Genomic DNA, 25,217 nt, shown 5'->3' on the forward strand with positions numbered 1-25,217 from the left:
TCCCCACCCACCAGTCCCTTCACCAACCCTTCCCCTTCCCCTACCCACCAGTCCCTTCCCCACCCACCAGTCCCTTCCCCACCCACCAGTCCCTTCACCAACCCTTCCCCACCCACCAGTCCATTCCCTACCCACCAGTCCCTTCCCCTAACCACCAGTCACTTCACCAACCCTTCCCCTACCCACCAGTCCCTTCCCCTACCCACCAGTCCCTTCACCAACCCTTCCCCTACCCACCAGTCCCTTCACCAACCCTTCCCCTACCCACCAGTCCCTTCACCAACCCTTCCCCTACCCACCAGTCCCTTCCCCTACCCACCAGTCTCTTCACCAACCCTTCCCCACCCACCAGTCCCTTCACTCAACCCACCAGTCCCTTCCCTAAATACCAGTCCCTTCACCAACCCCTTCCCTACCCACCAGTCCCTTCACCAACCCTTCCCCTACCCACCAGTCCCTTCCCCTACCCACCAGTCCCTTCACCAACCCTTCCCCTACCCACCAGTCCCTTGACCTACCCTTCCCCTACCCACCAGTCCCTTCACCAACCCTTCCCCTACCCACCAGTCCCTTCACCAACCCTTCCCCTACCCACCAGTCCCTTCCCCTAAATACCAGTCCCTTCACCAACTCTGCCCCTACCCACCAGTCCCTTCCCCTACCCACCAGTCCCTTCACCAACCCTTCCCCTACCCACCAGTCCCTTCCCTACCCACCAGTCTCTTCACCAACCCTTCCCTACCCACCAGTCCCTTCACCAACCCTTCCCTACCCACCAGTCCCTTCACCAACCCTTCCCCTACCCACCAGTCCCTTCCCTACCCACCAGTCTCTTCACCAACCCTTCCCTACCCACCAGTCCCTTCCCCTACACACCAGTCCCTTCACCAACCCTTCCCCTACCCACCAGTCTCTTCACCAACCCTTCCCCTACCCACCAGTCTCTTCACCAACCCTTCCCCTACCCACCAGTCCCATCACCAACCTTCCCCTACCCACCAGTCCCTTCACCAACCCTTCCCTACCCACCAGTCCCTTCACCAACCCTTCCCTACCCACCAGTCCCTTCACCAACCCTTCCCTACCCACCAGTCCCTTCACCAACCCTTCCCTACCCACCAGTCCCTTCACCAACCCTTCCCTACTCACCAGTCCCTTCACCAACCCTTCCCTACCCACCAGTCCCTTCACCAACCCTTCCCCTACCCACCAGTCCCTTCACCAACCCTTCCCCTCCCCACCAGTCCCTTCCCCTACTCACCAGTCCCTTCACCAACCCTTCCCCTACCCACCAGTCTCTTCACCAACCCTTCCCTTACCCACCAGTCTCTTCACCAACCCTTCCCCTACCCACCAGTCCCTTCACCAACCCTTCCCCTACCCACCAGTCCCTTCACCAACCCTTCCCCTACCCACCAGTCCCTTCCCCTACCCACCAGTCCCTTCCCCTACCCACCCGTCCCTTAACCAACCCTTCCCCTACCCACCAGTCCCTTCACCAACCCTTCCCCAACCCACCAGTCCCTTCCCCTACCCACCAGTCCCTTCACCAACCCTTCCCCTACCCACCAGTCCCTTCCCCAACCCACCAGTCCCGTCACCAACCCTTCCCTACCCACCAGTCCCTTCCCCTACCCACCAGTCCCTTCCCTATCCACCAGTCCCTTCCCCACCCACCAGTCCCTTCCCTACCCACCAGTCCCTTCACCAACCCTTCCCCTACCCACCAGTCCCTTCCCTACCCATCAGTCCCTTCCCTACCCACCAGTCCCTTCACCAACCCTTCCCTACCCACCAGTCCCTTCACCAACCCTTCCCCTACCCACCAGTCCCTTCCCCTACCCACCAGTCCCTTCACCAACCCTTCCTCTACCCACCAGTCCCTTCCCCTACCCACCAGTCCCTTCCCCTACCCACCAGTCCCTTCACCAACCCTTCCCCTACCCACCAGTCCCTTCACCAACCCTTCCCCTACCCACCAGTCCCTTCACCATCCCTTCCTCTACTCACCAGTCCCTTCACCAACCCTTCCCCTATCCACCAGTCCCTTCACCAACCCGTCCCCTACCCACCAGTCCCTTCACCAACCCTTCCCCTACCCACCAGTCCCTTCCCCTACCCACCAGTCCCTTCCCCTACGCACCAGTCCCGTCACCCACCCTTCCCCAACCCAACATTCCCATCACCAACCCTTCCCTACCCACCAGTCCCTTCACCAACCCTTCCCCTACCCACTAGTCCCTTCACCAACCCTTCCCCTACCCACCAGTCCCTTCACCAACCCTTCCCTACCCACCAGTCCTGTCCCTACCCACCTTTCCCTTCACCAACCCTTCCCTACCCACCAGTCCCTTCCCCTACCCACCAGTCCCTTCACCAACCCACCAGTCCCTTCACCAACCCTTCACCAACCCACCAGTCCCTTCACCAACCCCTCCCCTACCCACCAGTCCCTTCACCAACCCCTCCCCTACCCACCAGTCCCTTCACCAACCCTTCCCCTACCCACCTTCCCTTCACCAACCCTTCACCTACCCAGCAGTCCCTTCACCAACCCTTCCCCTACCCACCTTTCCCTTCACCAACCCTTCCCCTACCCACCAGTCCCTTCACCAACCCTTCCCCTACCCACCTTTCCCATCACCAACCCGACCCCTACCCCCCATACCCTGCACCAACCCCTCCCTACCCACCTTCCCTTCACCAACCCTTCCCTACCCACCAGTCCCTTCACCAACCCTTCCCCTACCCACCAGTCCCTTCACCAACCCCTTCCCTACCCACCAGTCCCTTCACCAACCCTTCCCTACCCACCTTTCCCTTCACCAACCCTTCCCTACCCACCAGTCCCTTCACCAACCCTTCCCTACGCACCAGTCCCTTCACCAACCCTTCCCCTACCCACCTTTCCCTTCACCAACCCCTTCCCTACCCACCAGTCCCTTCACCAACCCTTCCCCTACCCACCTTTCCCTTCACCAACCCTTCCCCTACCCACCAGTCCCTTCCCCTACCCACCAGTCCCTTCCCCTACCCACCTTTCCTTCACCAACCCTCTACCCACCAGTCCCTTCACCAACCCTTCCCCTACCCACCAGTCCCTTCCCTACCCACCAGTCCTTCCCTACCCACCAGTCCCTTCCCTACCCACCAGTCCCATCACCAACCCTTCCCCTATCCACCAGTCCCTTCCCCTACCCACCAGTCCCTTCCCCTACCCACCAGTCCCTTCACCAACCCTTCCCTACCCACCAGGCCCTTCCCCACCCACCAGTCCCTTCACCAACCCTTCACCTACCCACCAGTTCCTTCAGCTACCCGTCACCTACCCTCCACTGCCTTCCCCTACCCACCAGTCCCTTCACCAACCCTTCCCCTACCCACCAGTCCCTTCACCAACCCTTCCCCTACCCACCTTTCCCTTCACCAACCCTTCCCCTACTCACCAGTCCCTTCACCAACCCTTCCCCTACCCACCAGTCCCTTCACCAACCCTTCCCCTACCCACCAGTCCCTTCACCAACCCTTCCCCTACCCACCAGTCCCTTCACCAACCCTTCCCCTACCCACCAGTCCCTTCACCAACCCTTCCCCTACCCACCTTTCCCTTCCCCTACCCACCAGTCCCTTCCCCTACCCACCAGTCCCTTCACCAACCCAACCCCTACCCACCAGTCCCTTCACCAACCCTTCCCTACCCACCTTTCCCTTCCCCTACCCACCAGTCCTTCCCCTACCCACCAGTCCCTTCACCAACCCTTCCCCTACCCACCTTCCCTTCACCAACCCTTCCCCTACCCACCAGTCCTTCACCAACCCTTCCCTACCCACCAGTCCCTTCACCAACCCTTCCCTACCCACCAGTCCCTTCACCAACCCCTTCCCCTACCCACCAGTCCCTTACCAACCCTTCCCTACCCACCAGTCCCTTCACCAACCCTTCCCCTACCCACCAGTCCCTTCACCAACCCTTCCCCTACCCACCTTTCCCTTCACCAACCCTTCCCCTACCCACCAGTCCCTTCACCAACCCTTCCCCTACCCACCAGTCCCCTCCCCTACCCACCAGTCCCTTCCCCTACCCACCAGTCCCTTCACCAACCCTTCTCCTAACTTCCAGTCCCTTCCCCTACCCACCAGTCCCTTCCCCTACCCACCAGTCCCTTCACCAACCCTTCCCCTACCCACCAGTCCCTTCCCCTACCCACCAGTCCCTTCACCAACCCTTCCCCTACCCACCAGTCCCTTCCCCTACTCACCAGTCCCTTCACCAACCCTTCCCCAACCCACCAGACCCTTCACCAACCCTGCCCCAACCCACCAGTCCCTTCACCAACCCTTCCCCTACCCACCAGTCCCTTCCCCTACCCACCAGTCCCTTCACCAACCCTTCCCCTACCCACCAGTCCCTTCCCCTACCCACCAGTCCCTTCCCCTACCCACTTGTAGTCGCGCCTATGGTATGTCGCGCCTATGAAGGGCAAATGTATGTAGTCGCGCCTATGGTATGTCGCGCCTATGAAGGCCATATGTATGGAGGCGCGCCTATGGTATGTCGCGCCTATGAAGGCCATATGTATGGAGTGTATGAATGTAGAATATTAGAGATAGAGCGGGGCGCCCCGCGCGAGTAGTCGGGGCGCCCCGGCATGTTGTTTACAGTGCCTAAAAGGCATAGATAAGGAGGGCCTCATGGTTGACCCTAGGGTCAAATGAGGGGCCATAGAGAGGTTCGCCTCGGGCGGGAGGAGAGACGGGAGTGAGACGGCGTCAGGGGAGGGCGGCCGAGTTCCCGTCTCCCGCGGCTGACGAGAAAGAGAAGAGCTGCAAAGGCTGTCATTAGACCCTCAATGTCGTGAGTTTAAGAGTGCATTGTTAATGATCTGTTAGGATAAGGTGACAAATTTGGTATACTCGATGTGTCTGTATCAATTATCTGTTATGCTGTGTCGTGTGCTGTATGATTAAGTGAATGTATCGCTTATCCCGCAGGTAAACCGCATTAAAGCGAGTGTGCGACAAGGTCTTGTGTGATTAATCCTGCTCCAGTCGCAATGGCGACTACAGTTTACGACAACGGGTCGACTGCAGAGGCGAGAGAATGTCGATCAAGTGTCGAACCTCGTGGTGCGAGGTGACGGGACGAATACAGTCTACTGGAATTGTGGAACGAGTACTTTCGCTGACGCGGTGAACCCAGCGCCGCGACGGCGTGACGAAGTGCTGGACAACTTTGTTCTACGGCCGGGTATTACGAGTGATAGTGATACGTTGTTAGCGGCTTTTGGTGCTGCCATGGATTTGGTGTGAACGGTGACACTCATTGCTATCGCGCTTGGTGTGACGGTACACAAATGATAAACTCAGTTGTGATAAATGAAGTAACCATTTGTGATAAATGAAAACTCAGTTGTGATGGGAGTGTTATCGCCGTTTGGCGATGTGAGGAAATAGAGGGAAATGAGAGGGGGTGAAAGGTGGAAGAGTGAAGAGGAAGAATAAGGGAGAGGTTTACTATCGCAAGGGCAATTTATCGTCGGGAATGTTATGACAGTATGGTCAGAGGTCACCAAATATATTAGGCTGGTGTACGAAGGCACTCTTGTTCACAGCCCTGGGTAAGCACACATGTTTGCGCGTGATGAAAATAAGACGCACAATTAAGGTATGCGAATGACTGTTGATAAGTTGTGTTAAACGCATCTGGTGGTATGCGTTGGACGTGATTGTTGAAAGGTGGTTGATGACGCTCAGTGATCGTTGATGAGTTGTGTTAAACGTATCTGGTGATACACGTTAGACGTAATTGGCGACGCTCAGTGGTCACGTGTTGTATGCGTGACGAGAAAGAGATAGTGGTAATAAACACGACGTGCACGACAGTAGTATTGAGTGCAGTGTGCACGGCTGTGGTAATAAACGCGACGTGCACGACAGTTGTATTGAGTGCAGTGTGCACGGCTGTGGTAATAAACGCGACGTGCACGACAGTGGTACTGAGAGCAGTGTGCACGGCTGTGGTAATAAACGCGACGTGCACGACAGTAGTATTGAGTGCAGTGTGCACGGCTGTGGTAATAAACGCGACGTGCACGACAGTGGTATTGAGTGCAGTGTGCACGGCTGTGGTAATAAACGCGACGTGCACGACAGTGATATTGAGTGCAGTGTGCACGACAGTAATAAGCACAGTGTGCACGACAGTAGTCTTGAGTGCAGTGTGCACGGCTGTGGTAATAAACGCGACGTGCACGACAGTAGTCTTGAGTGCAGTATGCACGACAGTAATAAGCACAGTGTGCACGACAGTAGTCTTGAGTGCAGTGTGCACGGCTGTGGTAATAAACGCGACGTGCACGGCAGTAGTATTGAGTGCAGTGTGCACGACAGTAATAAGCACAGTGTGCACGACAGTAGTCTTGAGTGCAGTGTGCACGACAGTAATAAGCACAGTGTGCACGACAGGAGGATTGAGTGCAGTAAAAAGTGCGACGGTGTGTACGACGGTAGTATTGAGTGCAGTGTGCACGACAGTGGTAAAGGTGCGGTGTGCACGACGGTAGTATTGAGTGCAGTGTGCACGACAGTGGTAAAAGTGCGGAGTGCACGACAGGAGTATTGAGTGCAGTGTGCACGACAGTGGTAATAAGCGCGGCGTGCACGACAGTAATAAGCACAGTGTGCACGACAGTGGTAATAAGCGCGGCGTGCACGACAGTAATAAGCCGTGTGCACGACAGTGGTAATAAGCGCGGCGTGCACGACAGTAATAAGCACAGTGTGGACGACAGTGGTAATAAGCGCGGCGTGCACGACAGTAATAAGCCGTGCACGACAGGGTTAATAAGCGCGGCGTGCACGACAGTAATAAGCCGTGTGCACGACAGTGGTAATAAGCGCGGCGTGCACGACAGTAATAAGCACAGTGTGCACGGCAGTGGTAATAAGTGCGGTGTGCACGACAGTGATTTTGAGCGCGGTGTGCACGACAGTGATTTTGAGCGCGGTGTGCACGGCGGTGGTAGTGAGAGTAGTGTGCACGACAGTGGTGTTGCGCGCGGTGTTTGAATGGGATAATGGTCAACTGACGATACATGCAATTTAGGTGCGTCCGCTGTTTGTGGATCCTGTGGTTCGTTTGTTATTAGTTGTGTTGTCATGTTAGACCTCCAGCGTGACTCATGCATGGCAAGTAGGGGTCAGCTGGGAGCCTTCCGCCGTCTGTTACTAAGTATGCAGTAGAGTAATAGAGCGCTGACTACTGATTAAGGTTCCGCAGGGTCTTACGGGTATGTATAAAGGCTGGACAGGTTGTCTGAGAGGTCAACACCTATGGAGGGCATGCTGTTTGCGTTGAGACTAGCATTTACGTGCTACAAGCTCTGGCTGTTCTGCCGAGGACTCTCTTTACGGACTTTAGACCAGATCTTCGACACAAGTATTGACACGCATGACACTGCCATAGACCCGGGCACTAGAGTCTTTTGTGAGCCAAAGCAGGAGCTGTCAAGGATGACTGTGGCTGGAATGTGGCGACCACTGAGAGAAACCTGGAGTGGAGAGCCGCTCTGCAACGGCGGAGATAGAGAGGAAGGGGAAATAGTGACCAGGGCCGTAATCAGCCTGTGTGGGTCAGGTAGACAAAGGCATGTCCGTGAATAGTAGACATGTGAGCGGTGGGCACCATATTAACTTAGTAATATCGGTAGCCAAGACTCACCCTAAGCGGTTGAGGTGCACGAGGGCTCGGCGGAGTGTAGCGGGAGGCCACCTTACCGAGGGAGGAGTACAGGAGCCACGTTCTGGGAGGCCCGCAGACGCCAAGAACAAGGGCACGCCGCGATACGGACAGAGAGCGAGGAGAGTAGACTTCTAGGGACCGGGAACGCGGTCGAAGGATAGAGTCTGGGTTTATCAGTTTGGGCACGAGTTACTAGTGGTGTTTCGCAGGGAACAGTTGGCGGAAAACCAGTGCCATAAGCAGGTTGGGGATGACGCAAATTGAAGAATTGAAATTGAAGAAGACTACTCCAATCGGACGATGACGCAGAGGTCCTTCAGCAGGACCTCCGTAGCTAGAGTCTTTACGCACTATCGGGGTGGATGGTCAACGAGCCACTCATAACGATGGGGTCGGCTTCTGCACTCAGTTGCTTGCTCACAAGAGAGAAAGAAGGGGAGGGGAACGACACATGTTACACTACTACAGGAACGAATGAACTCTCTGGGAGGTGAAGGTATCTGGTGGATTCTCCAGAGGGTCGTCAAGGACACGACATGGGCAGTTAGTTACTGGGAGTACTGGTCAACCTAAGGCAGGAGGGAGCTCGCTACAGTGTCGGCGGATATCGAGGCCTGTTCATGAAGAGTAGCAAGGAGAGCACGCGGACGCTCTAGGGTTTCTTTGGTAGTACGAGCAGAGTCTAGTGGCCAGGCCGGTCTCCATCTGGGCGATGGTATACATCTGTTCGGCGAGGGTAGAGCCTACCTCTCAACCGCAACGCCCTGAGCCTGATGTTTAAGGTTTCTAGACCAGAGTCCTCAACGGGAGTTCAGGAAGCGGTGGCGTACCTCTACATTGGCAACCGAAGAGGAGGACAAGAGACCAGAGCCCTCAGCGTGATTTCAGGAAGCTGTGGTGTACCTCTACATAGGCAACCGAAGAGGACAAGAGCTAAGAGCCCTCAACGGGAGTTCCGGAGGCGGTGGCATGCCTCTATATTGGCAACCGAAGAGGAGGACAAGAGACAAGAGCCCTCAACAGGAGTTCCGGAGGTGGTGGTATACCTCTACATTGGCAACTGAAGGAGAGGACAAGAGGGATGGGGACCTGATTCCGCGGGCAGTCTCGCCATGTCGGAGTTGTGGGTTCTCTCGCCACTCCGCTCTGACTTGGGCGGTCTCGCCATACTGATTTGGGCGGTCTCGCCACACTGACTTGGGCGGTCTCGCCACACTGACTTGGGCGGTCTCGCCACACTGACTTGGGCGGTCTCGCCACACAGACTTGGGCGGTCTCGCCACACAGACTTGGGCGGTCTCGCCATACTGACTTGGGCGGTCTCGCCAATCTAACTTGGGCGGTCCCGCCACGCTGTGACTTTGTACGATCTTGCCTCTCTGATTGCTTGGGCGGTCTTCCCACTTTGTCACATTCTGTAGTCTTGCCATTCTGATTCTTTTTGCAGTCTTGCCACCCTGATACATTTGTGCAGTCATGCCACTCTGCCTCCATCGTGTAGTCTTGCTACTCTGATTTCTTGTGCAGTCTTGCCACTCTGATTAATTAGTGCAGTCATGCCACTCTGCCTCCTTGTGCAGTCTTGCCACTCTGCTTCCTTGTGCAGTCTTGCCACTCTGCTTCCTTGTGCAGTCTTGCCACTCTGCTTCCTTGTGCAGTCTTGCCACTCTGCTTCCTTGTGCAGTCTTGCCACTCTGCTTCCTTGTGCAGTCTTGCCACTCTGATTCCTTGTGCAGTCTTGCCACTCTGCTTCCTTGTGCAGTCTTGCCACTCTGATTCCTTGTGCAGTCTTGCCACTCTGCTTCCTTGTGCAGTCTTGCCACTCTGATTCCTTGTGCAGTCTTGCCACTCTGCTTCCTTGTGCAGTCTTGCCACTCTGATTCCTTGTGCAGTCTTGCCACTCTGATTAATTAGTGCAGTCTTGCCACTCTGCTTCCTTGTGCAGTCTTGCCACTCTGCTTCCTTGTGCAGTCTTGCCACTCTGATTAATTAGTGCAGTCTTGCCACTCTGATTCCTTGTGCAGTCTTGCCACTCTGATTAATAAGTGCAGTCTTGCCACTCTGATTCCTTGTGCAGTCTTGCCATTCTGATTCCTTGTGCAGTCTTGCCACTCTGATTAATTAGTGCAGTCTTGCAACTCTGATTCCTTGTGTTGTCTTGCAACTCTGATTCCTTGTGTAGTCTTGTCACTCTGATTCCTTGTGCAGTCTTGCCACTCTGATTCCTTGTGTAGTCTTGTCACTCTGATTCCTTGTGCACTCTGATTCATTTGTGCAGTCTTGCCACTCTTCTTCCATTGTGTAGTCTTGCAACTCTGATTCCTTGTGTAGTCCTGCCACTCTGACTCATTTGTGCAGTCTTGCCACCCTGCTTCCATTGTGTAGTCTTGCAACTCTGATTCCTTGTGCAGTCTTGCCCTCTGATTTCTTGTTCTGTCTTGCCACTTTGGGTACTTGGGTGGTTTTGCCACTCTGCTTGCTTGGGCGGTCTTCCCATTCTGCTCCCGTTGGGCAGTCTTGCCACGGTGTCTTGGTGGGCGGTTTTCTCGTTGTGGCTTAATGGGCTGTCAACCCTTTCGGTTTGGGTTGTCGCGCCGCTTGGGTGACTTAATTGGTCGTGGAGAGGACCACCACATGCCTTCGCGTTATCCTGGTGTCGGGGGTGACGTTCTTCCGGGGCTATGTCGGGTGCCCGGTCTACCTCGCCGACACACAACCCTCGTTGCGATTAGGGTCACACTTGCACGTGATGGTGCCCCGGCCGTGGCGGAGCGGCTGCGCCTAGGAGTTTTTTCCCCGCAGTCTGCTATTTAACGTACATGTCGGGGTTTTTTTCCGCTCACTGGCGCAGTCCCTCTCTCACCACGTGCCCTTGTCAAGCTCATGTCTTGTACACGTACGGCGTGTCCAACGGGGGGAGTGTAGTCGCGCCTATGGTATGTCGCGCCTATGAAGGGCAAATGTATGTAGTCGCGCCTATGGTATGTCGCGCCTATGAAGGCCATATGTATGGAGGCGCGCCTATGGTATGTCGCGCCTATGAAGGCCATATGTATGGAGTGTATGAATGTAGAATATTAGAGATAGAGCGGGGCGCCCCGAGCGAGTAGTCGGGGCGCCCCGGCATGTTGTTTACAGTGCCTAAAAGGCATAGATAAGGAGGGCCTCATGGTTGACCCTAGGGTCAAATGAGGGGCCATAGAGAGGTTCGCCTCGGGCGGGAGGAGAGACGGGAGTGAGACGGCGTCAGGGGAGGGCGGCCGAGTTCCCGTCTCCCACGGCTGACGAGAAAGAGAAGAGCTGCAAAGGCTGTCATTAGACCCTCAATGTCGTGAGTTTAAGAGTGCATTGTTAATGATCTGTTAGGTAAGGTGACAAATTTGGTATACTCGATGTGTCTGTATCAATTATCTGTTATGCTGTGTCGTGTGCTGTATGATTAAGTGAATGTATCGCTTATCCCGCAGGTAAACCGCATTAAAGCGAGTGTGCGACAAGGTCTTGTGTGATTAATCCTGCTCCAGTCGCAATGGCGACTACACCACTAGTCCCTTCCCCTACCCACCAGTCCCTTCCCCTACCCACCAGTCCCTTCCCCTACCCACCAGTCCCTTCACCAACCCTTCCCCTACCCACCAGTCCCTTCCCCTACCCACCAGTCCCTTCACCAACCCTTCCCCTACCCACCAGTCCCTTCACCAACCCTTCCCCTACCCACCAGTCCCTTCACCAACCTATCCCCTACTCACCAGTCCCTTCCCCTACCCACCAGTCCCTTCACCAACCCTTCCCCTACCCACCAGTCCCTTCACCAACCCTTCCCCTACCCACCAGTCCCTTCCCCTACCCACCAGTCCCTTCACCAACCCTTCCCCTACCCACCAGTTCCTTCACCAACCTATCCCCTACTCACCAGTCCCTTCACCAACCCTTCCCCTACCCACCAGTCCCTTCACCAACCCTTCTCCTACCCACCAGTCCCTTCACCAACCCTTCCCCTACCCACCAGTCCCTTCACCAACCCATCCCCCTACCCACCAGTCCCTTCCCTACCCACCACTCCCTTCCCCTTCCCATCAGTCCCTTCACCAACCCTTCCCCTACCCACCAGTCCCTTCACCAACCCTTCCCCTACCCACCAGTCCCTTCCCCTACCCACCAGTCCCTTCACCAACCCTTCCCCTACCCACCAGCTCCTTCACCAACCTATCCCCTACTCACCAGTCCCTTCACCAACCCTTCCCCTACCCACAAGTCCCTTCACCAACCCATCCATTGTAAATCAAAAATCCTCTGCGTCATTTTATACACACATGTATGCAAGTATAAAGGGTGCAGAGTTTGAGATCTGTATTACAAAAGTAGCAGGAATAGGCCGTGAAAGTAAAAACAAAAAGTGTTTTGAGAATACGAAAATACCTTATCTTATTGAAAATCAAGTTTCTTTAGTCTAACTTCCTATTTATCCATTGTCTAATGTATTGAGGTGATAGAAAACGTTCGTATACATTCCCTTTTCATGTGTGTGTGTGTGTGTGTGTGTGTGTGTGTGTGTGTGTGTGTGTGTGTGTGTGTGTGTGTGTGTGTCGCATAGCTAGCCTATAGTTGGTGATGCTATGGGGGTAGCATTGGGGGGCCAGGGAATAAGTAATTTGGTTTATATTTGCGTTTCAGAGCAACCACGTGTTAGTTCTAGGGCAAAAGAACAATTTTAGCACAAAATATGAAAAATGTCAATATTGAATGATTCTGGTCACTCAGATGTGTGGTGGCCTCTAAGGACTCAAAGAGGAAGGACAGCGCGTTAGCAGGTGATAACAGAGACCGCATGCACAGTTAATAGCGAAACTCACCGGCATATATGACAAACGAGTCCGTGGCGAAGGGCTTTATAGGACTCCCGTCAGTAGCAATAATGGTGAGGCGGTGGCCGTCCACGGAGACAATGACGGGACAGTTGAGAACGGAGGTGCTGATGATCCTTAGCCTGTGTCTCTTTCCTGACACCACTTTTATCACCTCCAGCGGCAACGGCACTGGTGTTGCCCCCACGCCTTGCTCCGCCTGTGATGAAAAGAAAATAAAGTGCACTTGGGAGTGTAACGATCGAATACGAGGATAATGAACTTATTTAGCCCGAGTAGATTACGTGGTAAATTCCTTTATGATAGAATCTCAGTCTGAACCATTGGTATTATTTAATATTTTTTTAGGGATGAATTAAATGTGTCCACTGGCCAGTAAAATTAGGGTAATTTTTCATCTGATAATTTGCAATGTGTCCCAAGAATCTCAAACTGAAACGTTAATATTAACATTTTTTTAAACAGCTAGTTTAATATGTGACCAAAGATAGCAGGTTGATTTTTTTGAGTTGATAATTTTGTATGGCCCGCGAATCACGTTAAAAATATCCTAATGGCCCCCATAACGAAAAGTTCTTGAAAGTGGACCTTAATGCCTTGAGTTGAATCTTGAGTAACTTGGTTTAGTGTACCTGGATGGCGGTGTTCCTTCCTTTTCCGTTAATCAAGATGGTTCTGACAAAGTCGTCGTCGGTGCTATGATGACGACTCGCGAACTTCGAGGTGATCGGCACATGGCCCCAGTCATGAATGACCATGACATGATCGGGGAGGTCGGTGTCGTAGAGGTTGCGGTGAGGGTCCTCTGCTTGCCGCACCACCAAGGCCCCGAAGACGCCCTCGCCACGATTCAGACCTGTTGGAGAGGAGAATTATTATTTTTACTCTTATCATAAAGAAAACAAAATGGGGACAAAGCAAACTAAATTCAATACAGAATATTAAGAGTTCAGTTAGTTCCAGAGGTGTGTTGATATTCCCCTCTATAAAGATTTTAGGTCTTAGAAGGAAGGGATTCGTTTTTACAGTACAGGAGTCTAGCCAAGGACAGAAAAGGATACAGAAGCCTTAGAGCATGATCAAATACTGTTCTAAAGATGTCCTGATACACCCCCCTTGAAAAAAGTTTACGTCAACGTCTCTGCGGCACTTACCGGAGTGAGAGTGCCACCAGTACGTGCCAGGATCATCGGGCCGGAAGTCGTAGCGAAAGGCATTGCCAGCAATGGGGCACTGCGTGAGATAAGGCACGCCGTCGTAATACTGTTGGTTCTTCATGTGTATCCCGTGCCAGTGGATCGAGTCGGTGCAGCCAAGCACAGAGTTGTGAACGTCCACTAGTAGGCGATCCCCTTCACACACCTCACAGAACAACACCAATTAACTTTAGGTAAAATATACCAGCCTGTGTAAGGCTTGTGAGAGTAATCTATTTTGTTCCCTTCTACTGTTTTTGTCCTTAATTTTAGTCTAAAGCTGGCTGTTGTGTTTATGTACGCTAATATATAATTTCCTTTCGGCCGACAACCTTATTTCTTCGAATTCTTTTATATGATATGATATATATATATATATATATATATATATATATATATATATATATATATATATATATATATATATATATATATATATATATATATATATATATATATATATATATATATATATATATATATATATATATATATATATATATATATATATATATATATATATATATATATATATATATATATATATATATATATATATATATATATATATATATATATATATATATATATATATATATATATATATATATATATATATATATATATATATATATATATATATATATATATATATATATATATATATATATATATATATATATATATATATATATATATATATATATATATATATATATATATATATATATATATATATATATATATATATATAGCCTGTTCACAGTAGTGTGTGAATGCCTATTAACATCGGCATTTAAATTTTCCCATAACTTAAAGGAGCAGAGGGGTGGCTTGGCTATTTTCCAACGCCAAACTGCCAAGAGAACTTGGCGTTGATTGCCATAGCAATGTAAGATAATATTAAAGACATGTCCATATACATACTTGGGCATAATAAAGCTATTTTTATCATGTTATAAGATATAAACCCTCATTGCGTATATGATTATTCTGCAAGTAAATATGAACATTATAACAAAGGACCTCCGATATTATCGTTTTTCAAGTCACTCAGACTTGAAGAACGATAATATCTCAGGTCCTTTACTATACTGAGCCTTTGACCTTATGCCTTCTCCTCGGTGGGAAGACCTGAGGATATGTTTTTCTGATTGCCCTTGAAATTATTACTGCTTCCATGTCAGAGAACCCTGTGTTTGTGCCCAGCTAATTAGGGAAACTATTTTCTCTGGCCAGGAGGAACATATTTAACATACTTTCTCTGTCCCTCATCCTACAAAAGACCGCAGTCAATCACGCCTATTCTCGTACTACCAGAGGCAACTCACAAATAAAAGTATATGAGCCTTCCAACCCCTTACAATCACTCCCTTCATATATCTGCCCGAAAGCCTGCTTACCTGCAGGGAGGGACCAGGCAGCTCACGATTGACGACGACGAGCGGGCGGGACACGCCATCGCCAGGGATACACTCCTTACGTGAGCAGTCCGTCAGATTCTGTGGGCAGTCGTAGCAGGCGCGGCTCAACGTGTGGTAGGTCTGCATGTGGAACTCGTAGAGGCAGGTGCGATTATCTCCGGCGACACAAGGGCGTTGGCAGGGGTGGTTTGCTCCTGTCATGGGAGACGCGTGTATGCCGCTTACAGATAACTGTTGTGCGTCATGAGTTTTCAGGTCATAAAATCTCATATAAGATGGGGGACTAACAAAGTTGCCTCTACGTTTAGTGCTGCCCACTACATATATGGCGCCGTAACAACTAAAGTTAGGTGACACCGAAAAAATATATATAATAGCTGTAAGAGGTAAAATGGTAAGGGCAAAACTTTACTGGTAAAAACGGCAAGGGCAAAACTTTATAGTTATTAAAGGTAAAGACGATCAAGGTATGATTAGTAATAAAAACATGAATTAAAAAAATATTATTAAAGATCAAAGAAATTGTGAATTCGAAAAAGTATCTCTCACAAGACTGCCACATGTAGGCACACTCCATAAAAACATTGAAGTGCTGCACACCATATTTTTTTATCATCTCTGCCAAAGAGGTTATGTTATCACCTGTGGCCCTCAGAGTTTTATAAATCGTATTTCAGCATCTGTCACATACATCGCATACACGCGCCTGCTCCTGACTTCACACAGTGTATCAAATGCGACAGTGATAAAGGCATGTTATTTACCTTGGTTTCAAAAAGTTGAAGGTATACCTGTTGTGTTGACTGAAGCTAATGTGGGGAATCTAAGCGTCATCAAGCGCCGTTATTGCCTTAGATGCACTGGATTTGGTGTGTACAACAAGGAGGAAGAGTGCCATGTATCTCAATTCTTAAGTACATAAGAACATAAGAACATAAGAACGCAGGAGTCTGCAAGAGGCCGGTAGGCCTGTACGAGGCAGCTCCTTTGACCCTAAGCTCCCGTGTATCTAACCCCACCTAATATCGCTGTCCATGAATTTATCTAGTCTATTTTTGAATGTGACAATTGTATTGGCACTCACCACATGACTGCTGAGCCTATTCCACTCATCCACCACCCTGTTAGTAAACCAATTTTTGCCTATGTCCCTGTTGAATCTGAATTTATCCAGTTTAAACCCGTTACTTCGTGTCCTACCCTACCAACAAAACCTTATGAATGTCTCCCTTATTAAAGCCCTTCATCCATTTATAAACCTCGATCATGTCTCCACGCACCCTTCGCCTTTCTAGAGAATGCAAGTTTAACTGTTTGAGTCTTTCCTCGTATGGCAAGTTTCTCAACCCCTGAATCATCTTAGTCATCCTCCTCTGCACCGATTCTAACATTTTGATATCCATTCTATAGTAGGGTGACCAGAACTGAACCGCATAGTAAAGATGAGGTCTAACTAATGCTAAATATAGTTTGAGGAAGACTTCGGGGCTTCTGTTGCTTACGCTCCTTGAAATAAATCCCAGTACCCTATTAGCTCGATTTCTAGCTTGAATGCATTGTGCCCTTGGACGGAGATCAGAGCTCACTAAGACCCCTAAATCCCTCTCGCACCCAGACCTACTTATGAGAGTGTCATTTAAGCAATAGTTATGTGAGGGGTTGTTCCTACCTACACTCAGAATACTGCACATCCCTACATTGAACTCCATCTGCCATTTATCCGCCCAGTCATATAATCTGTTGAGTTCACCTTGGAGAATACTAGCGTCCTGATCCGACTCAATTACTCTACCGATCTTGGTATCATCTGCAAATTTACTAACATCACTACTAATTCCTGTGTCTAAGTCATTGATATAAATAATAAACAAAAGTGGACCTAATACCGAACCTTGTGGGACCCCACTCGTAACACATCCCCAGTCAGATCTTTTACCATTGATTTGCACTCTTTGTTTCCTATTGCTAAGCCACGCCTTGACCCAGTTCAAAACTTTACCCTCTACTCCGTGAGCCTGTAATTTAAGCAACAGTCGTTGGTGAGGAACTTTGTCAAACGCTTTACTAAAATCAAGATAGATTACATCATAATTTTCATCTCTGTCAACCGCCTCAAATACTTTATTGTAGAAGGACAAGAGATTGGTGAGGCATGACCTACCTTTTGTGAACCCATGCTGCGAGTCGTGAATTAAGCTATGTTTCTCTAAATGCTCCCGAATGTTCCTGGCTATTATGGACTCCAGCATCTTCCCTATAACCGATGTTAAGCTAATTGGGAGATAGTTTGAAGCAACTGACCTGTCCCCCTTTTTAAAAATCGGCGTAGAGCAATGCTGCAAGATTATTAGAAATGAACATGTGATTCAGAAACAAAAACTTACTTACCCTTAGGAATACAACACTTGCAATAGCTTCCCGGATCACACAAACCCCTGCCATCCATCTTCCTCTCGTTAGCTGTGCAGTTATGTTTACAAGTTCCGCCATTCTGAGAACACACCGCTTTGGTCGAACACGTATATCCACTGGGAGGACGGGTAGGAGGAACAGCTGTTGAGATTGATTGGTTCATTGATATTATTGTTTGATAAAATAGTAAAAAGGACTAACTTTAAAATTATATGTGAATGAAACAAAGTAGAAGGGAGGTTTTTGCTGTCCCAACCACCAAATAATATATTAAATAAGTTCAGGGCTTAGAAAAACAATATTTAAATTCAGTTCCACTGTATACAGAAAAAGATTATGGAATGGGGTCTCACTCGTATTCTAATGTGACTCATATTTAAAGTACGTAATATATCATTAAAAAATTGCCTTTTCTTTCTAATGAATGTATTTCGTAGAGCTCTAAAATGAGTCTCGTTAATATTGATATTTAACTAATTTCCTTATATCAGGAATTTTTGATAACAAATAAAAGAAGTAAAAGCACTAAACAGAAGGTAGAGGTTTAAGAAATTAGCACAGACAATTCTGCTAAGCTCCAATTTTTTTTTTTTTTTTATTTATTTTTTTTTTTTTTTTACTACAAAGGAGACAGCTCAAGGGCACACAAAAAAATAGCACAATAATAAAATAAAGGCCCGCTACTCGCTGCTCCCAAAAAAGAATCAAAAGAGGTGCCCGAAAGAAAGGTCAATTTCAGGAGGAGAGGTGTCCTGATACCCTCCTTTTGAAAGAGTTTAAGTCGTAGGCAGGAGGAAATACAGATGAAGGAAGATTGTTCCAGAGTTTACCAGCGTGAGGGATGAAAGAGTGAAAATGCTGGTTAACTCTTGCATAAGGGGTTTGGAGAGTATAGGGATGAGCATGAGTAGAAAGTCGTGTGCAACGGGGCCGCGGGAGGGGGGCATGCAGGTAGCAAGTTCAGAGGAGCAGTCAGCGTGGAAATATCGATAGAAGATAGAAAGAGAGGCAACATCGTGGCGGAGTTTAAGAGGTAGAAGACTATCAGTAGGAGGAGGAGAGCTGATGATACGAAGAGCCTTAAACTCCACTCTGTCCAGAAGAGCTGTGTGAGTGGAGCCTCCCCACACGTGAGATGCATACTCCATACGAGGGCGAACAAGGCCCCTGTATATGGATAGCAACTGCACGGGGGAGAAAAACTGGCGGAGACGATACAGAACGCCCAACCTCGAGGAAGCTGATTTAGCGAGAGAGGAGATATGAAGTTTCCAGTTGAGATTTTGAGTTAAGGATAGACCGAGGATGTTTAGTGTTGAAGAAGGTGACAGCTGAGTATTGTCGAAGAATAGGGGATAGGTGTTTGGAAGATTGTGTCGAGTTGATAGGACGAGAAATTGAGTTTTTGAGGTATTGAAGGACACAAGGTTCCTTCTGCCCCAATCGGAAATGATAGCAAGGTCTGAGGTTAAGCGTACTGCAGCCTCCAGTCTGGAGTCGTGTACTTCCTGTTGTGATGGTCTTCTGTTGAAAGAAGTTGAATAATGCAGAGTGGAGTCGTCGGCGTATGAGTGGACAGGACAGTTTGTTATGGAAAGAAGATCATTGATGAATAACAGGAGGAGAGTGGGTGATAGGACAGAGCCCTGTGGAACCCCACTGTTGATAGGTTTAGGGGAAGAGCAGTGACCGTCTACCACCGCAGAGATAGAACGGCCGGAAAGGAAACTGGAGATAAAGGAACAGAGAGAGGGATAGAATCCGAAAGAGGGCAGTTTAGAAAGCAAAGACTAGTGCCAGACTCTATCGAAGGCTTTCGATATGTCTAGCGCAACAGAGAAAGTTTCACCGAAACAGCTAAGAGAGGATGACCAAAAGTCAGTTAAGCAAGAAGATCGCCAGTAGAATCCCCCTTGTGGAGTCCATACTGGCGATCAGATAGAAGGTTAGAAGTGGAAAGGTGCTTTTGAATCTTTCGGTTAAGGATTGATTCAAAAGCTTTAGATAGACAGGAAAGTAAAGGCGGTGTTTTCGTTAGCCATTTTGAATTTTGAATTTTAGGAAATGGTGTGTGTGTTGAGTGAATGTAGTGTGGTGTAGATAGAGAGAGGAACTGTCTTTTGAAAGCATGCTGAACTGCTCTCTGGTGTTGATGAGACAAAAGGGAAACGGTTAGTGAGGACATGGGAAGGGTCTTTGAAGGGCTTCAGCACTCTCCTCGCTTCCCATATATCCTCACCGGGAGTAGCTCACGCCCGTTCGGTAGGTGTCTTCCTACCTACTCCTACCCCAGTGTCTGAGGATGCATAACATTGTTGAAATCAGATAATGATCATGACAATTTTTTTTTTTTGCATACTTGCATCAACTTTATCTTTCTTCTGATCTATCTATCTATCTATTTATTTATCTATTTGGCTTGTTATGTCTATCCGTCTACCTACCTACGTATTTATCGATCTATCAATTATTTGTTTATTTATATATTAGGTGTGTGTGTGTGTGTGTGTGTGTGTGTGTGTGTGTGTGTGTGTGTGCATATATATATATATATATATATATATATATATATATATATATATATATATATATATATATATATATATATATATATATATATATATATATATATATATATATATATATATATATATATATATATATATATATATATATATATATATATATATATATATATATATATATATATATATATATATATATATATATATATATATATATATATATATATATATATATATATATATATATATATATATATATATGGAACGAACACTTGCCCCAGCCTTGTCATTAAGCCGCGAATTTTGAAAAATAAATCGCTTTGGTGAGAATCCCCATAACTCCCTTATTTCTGTTTCTAGAGAAACGTTATTGGTATCATTCGACGGCAAAATGCAAGGGCTCGAAAACCGACTCGAAAGGGTCGAAAATCGAATAAATTCGCATAAAAAAGACTCGAAAAAATAACGTATTTTTGAGTTCCCAACCTTGAGACCCAGTATTTTTTGAGAATTTCGAAAACCTTATTTAACAAATGATTTAGCCCTGCAATTGTGCCTTCGAACATGGTGCATAACTTTTTCCTATTCCCAGTAGTTTCGTCGTTGGAAGCTCGAAACATAAACCCTGTCGAGAGCGATTTTGACGAACTCCAGACATTTTGCCGTTTTTGTCTAGTGTGGCCTTGCTATTGCCTCTAGAAGGCTGTAATTTGGGATGTAGCCCCGATTGGTAATGTACTTTGACCAACTCGAAGGATATATTGATAGCTCGAATCTAAGTTTGTCGTCGAGCCGTCACAAAATAGCCTGTTATAAAAATAAAAAAAGGTGGGAATGATAACAGACTCGTTTAATAACAGCTGCCGTTGCAGACTTATACTGAGAATAGCGACAACAGTACACAACTTATCAAAAGAAAGCAAATTAAATGTATTATTTATAAATGGGAAGATATATTGTTGAATACAAAAAAAAAAAATAACATGTATAACAAGGCGCTCTAATATATGTTGATTTATATAGTGAAATGATTATATAAAAATAGTAACTTTTTTATATAGATATCTTAAAATGGTTTTAATACATGATAGTCAACATATTGAAGTGTTCAGATGTGAATTCTTATGCAGTTATATTAATTTTTGTGTCGTCAGGAAGGTTTTTCGTCGCGACGCGTGGAACGAGTCAGATGCGGCGACTTCCGGCCGAGCTCGAGCAAAAACTACTGAAGCCAGGAAGGCGTGCTTGGTGGCAAATGGAAGCACTTTTAAGACAGATTAATAATCAAAAAAGAGAAATTGGAAAGCTTTGAATAAATAAAAAGTTATAGGCAAAAATCTAAGAAGTGTCCAAATCGCGGCAAAAGGGCCTAAAAAATAGACTATTTTGTGACGGCTCGACGACGAACTTAGAATCGAGCCATCAAAATATTGCCAATAGGGCTACATGCCAAATTACAGCTTTATAGAGGCAATACCAAGGCCACACTTGACAAAAACGGCAAAATGTCTGGAGTTCGTCAAAATCACTCTCGACAGGGTTAACTTTTCGAGCTCTAGCGACAAAACTGCTGGAAGTAGGGAAAGGTTATGCACCACTTTTGAAAGCACATTGGCAGGGCTAAATTATTTGTTAGATATGTTTTTTGAAATTTTCTAAAAATGAGTGGGTCTCAAAGTTGGGAACTCATAAATACGTTTTCTTTTCGAGTAGTTTTTTGCGAATTTATTCGGTTTTTTACCCTTTCGAGTCGGTTTCCGAGTCCGGTCACTGAATACAAATTATAACCCTTGCATTATGCCGTCGATTGATACCAATAACTTTACTGTAGCCCAAATAATAAGGGAGTTATTGCGATTCGCACCAAAGCGGTTGATTTTTCAAATTTGCGGCTTAAGACAAGGGCGCCGCAAAATCAAAAGAGAAAGACGTCCATTATTTGAGATGTTTCTGATATATATATATATATATATATATATATATATAAATATATATATATATATAAATATATATATATATATATATATATATATATATATATATATATATATCTATCTCTATATATATATCTATATATATATATATATATATATATATATATATATATATATATATCTGTATATATATATATATATATATATATATATATATATATATATATATATATATATATATATATATATATATATATATATATATATATATATATAGATATAGATAGATAGATAGATAGATAGATAGATAGATAGATAGATAGATAGATTTGCGCCCGCGTGTGCGTCAATGCGTACGTGCGAAAGTGTGTTAGTGTTAGCGTGGTGGAGGTGGGGGGGGGGGGGGCGATGAAGGGCTGTTTCTGAGGATGTGAATGCAAGGAAATTAGCACTACGATACTCACTGTTGGAAACACAACACATGCACTGGTTCCCCTGACCACAAGAACCCATCCTCGTCTCGCTGCCTGAACAACTTAGTTTACAAGTTCCCCCTCTCTGATCACAACCTTGCTGTTCGTCGCACTGTGGCGGCGCTGTTGGAAATGGATGAGATGTAGGAACATTGGTGATTGATTGGCTGATTGTGTTAAATATGTACAATAGTTTGAAAATTACGTGCCATCCCAACCTCCAAGGAGTACTGTAATGTACAGCAATTTAACAAAAGTATAAAGGACACTGATTCGTGTTAAGAAGGTACAGACATGCTGAGTAGAGTATCATAAAATGGGTTATATCTCAATCCACTGTGACTGTTAATGAGATATTTAGTATTATATATATTTTTTTTGCTTGTTTGTGAGAGGGTAATTTCTATGATGATATGTAAATTTACAGTGAAGAAACACTAGTATCTCACTCACCATTGGAAACACAACACATGCACTGGTTCCCTTGACCACAATAAGCAATCTTCGTTTCGCTGTCTGAGCAACCTAGTTTGTAAGTTCCTCTACCCTGATGACAGCCTTGCTGTTCTTGGGTCTGCGGCGCTATCGTAGCGGGAGAAGGTCCGACACGAGGAAAGGAGTGAATAAGAGTTTAGTATTGGAATGGGAACATGAGTACCTCTGATTTCTAAAAATATAAATGCGGATACGAATAGAATACTGTGAATTTGAATGCACTGCAATAGAATCATGTAATGGTAATATGACTTCATGAGCAATCAATCATAACTAGTTGCCATATATATATATATATATATATATATATATATATATATATATATATATATATATATATATATATATATATATATATATATATATATATATATATATATATATATATATATATATATATATATATATATATATATATATATATATATATATATATATATATATATATATATATATATATATATATATATATATATATATATATATATATATATATATATATATATATATATATATATATATATATATATATATATATATATATATATATATATATATATATATATATATATATATATATATATATATATATATATATATATATATATATATATATATATATATATATATATATATATATATATATATATAACATATATATAACCTTGTCATTAAGCCGCGAATTTTGAAAAATAAATCGCTTTGGTGAGAATCCCCATAACTCCCTTTTTTTCTGTTTCTAGAGAAACGTTATTGGTATCATTCGACGGCAAAATGCAAGGGCTCGAAAACCGACTCGAAAGGGTCGAAAATCGAATAAATTCGCATAAAAAAGACTCGAAAAAATAACGTATTTTTGAGTTCCCAACCTTGAGACCCAGTATTTTTTGAGAATTTCGAAAACCTTATTTAACAAATGATTTAGCCCTGCAAATGTGGCTTCGAACATGGTGCATAACTTTTTCCTATTCCCAGTAGTTTCGTCGTTGGAAGCTCGAAACGTAAACCCTGTCGAGAGCGATTTTGACGAACTCCAGCCATTTTGCCATTTTTGTCTAGTGTGGCCTTGCTATTGCCTCTAGAAGGCTGTAATTTGGGATGTAGCCCCGATTGGTAATGTACTTTGACCAACTCGAAGGATATATTGATAGCTCGAATCTAAGTTTGTCGTCGAGCCGTCACAAAATAGCCTGTTATAAAAATAAAAAAAAAGGGTGGGAATGATAAGACTCGCTTAATAGCAGCTGCCGTTGCAGAATTATACTGAGAATAGCGACAAAAGTACACAACTTATCAAAAGAAAGCAAATTAAATGTATTATTTATAAATGGGAATACAAAAAAAAATAGAAATAACATGTTTAACAAGGCGCTTTAATATATGTTGATTTATATAGTGAAATGATTATATAAAAATAGTAACTTTTTTTATATAGATATCTAAAAATGGTTTTAATGCATGATAGTCAACATATTGAAGTGTTCAGATGTGAATTCTTATGCAGTTATATTAATTTTTGTGTCGTCAGGAAGGTTTTTCGTCGCGACGCGTGGAACGAGTCAGATGCGGCGACTTCCGGCCGAGCTCGAGCAAAAACTACTGAAGCCAGGAAGGCGTGCTTGGTGGCAAATGGAAGCACTTTTAAGACAGATTAATAATCAGAAAAGAGAAATTGGAAAGCTTTGAATAAATAAAAAGTTATAGGCAAAAAACTAAGAAGTGTCCAAATCGCGGCAAAAGGGCCTAAAAAATAGACTATTTTGTGACGGCTCGACGACGAACTTAGAATCGAGCCATCAAAATATTGCCAATAGGGCTACATGCCAAATTACAGCTTTATAGAGGCAATACCAAGGCCACACTTGACAAAAATGGCAAAATGTCTGGAGTTCGTCAAAATCACTCTCGACAGGGTTAACTTTTCGAGCTCTAGCGACAAAACTGCTGGAAGTAGGGAAAGGTTATGCACCACTTTTGAAAGCACATTGGCAGGGCTAAATTATTTGTTAGATATGTTTTTTGAAATTTTCTAAAAATGAGTGGGTCTCAAAGTTGGGAACTCATAAATACGTTTTCTTTTCGAGTAGTTTTTTGCGAATTTATTCGGTTTTTTACCCTTCCGAGTCGGTTTCCGAGTCCGATCACTGAATAC

At 46.0% G+C, this 25,217-nt stretch overlaps 1 protein-coding gene across 4 annotated transcripts in view; it reads right to left on the reverse strand.

Annotated features, from left to right (window-relative positions):
• Positions 1-25,217, reverse strand: part of LOC126995868 (uncharacterized) — a 37,933-nt gene that overhangs the window by 11,453 nt on the left and 1,263 nt on the right. For 2 of the 4 annotated variants that reach the window (XM_050855762.1, XM_050855760.1), the window contains 6 exons: positions 22,562-22,693; positions 17,615-17,779; positions 15,206-15,420; positions 13,761-13,968; positions 13,239-13,462; positions 12,595-12,805 (listed from right to left, as the gene is read on the reverse strand). In XM_050855762.1, the coding sequence (XP_050711719.1) occupies positions 12,595-12,805; positions 13,239-13,462; positions 13,761-13,968; positions 15,206-15,420; positions 17,615-17,779; positions 22,562-22,693 (1,155 nt within the window). Of the gene's footprint in view, positions 1-12,594; positions 12,806-13,238; positions 13,463-13,760; positions 13,969-15,205; positions 15,421-17,614; positions 17,780-22,561; positions 22,694-23,023; positions 23,059-25,217 lie in introns of those variants that run through there. The other 2 variants (XM_050855763.1, XM_050855761.1) reach the window with 2 other exon arrangements.

Source organism: Eriocheir sinensis, chromosome 9 (assembly GCF_024679095.1).
Source record: "Eriocheir sinensis breed Jianghai 21 chromosome 9, ASM2467909v1, whole genome shotgun sequence".
NCBI lineage: Eukaryota > Metazoa > Arthropoda > Malacostraca > Decapoda > Varunidae > Eriocheir > Eriocheir sinensis.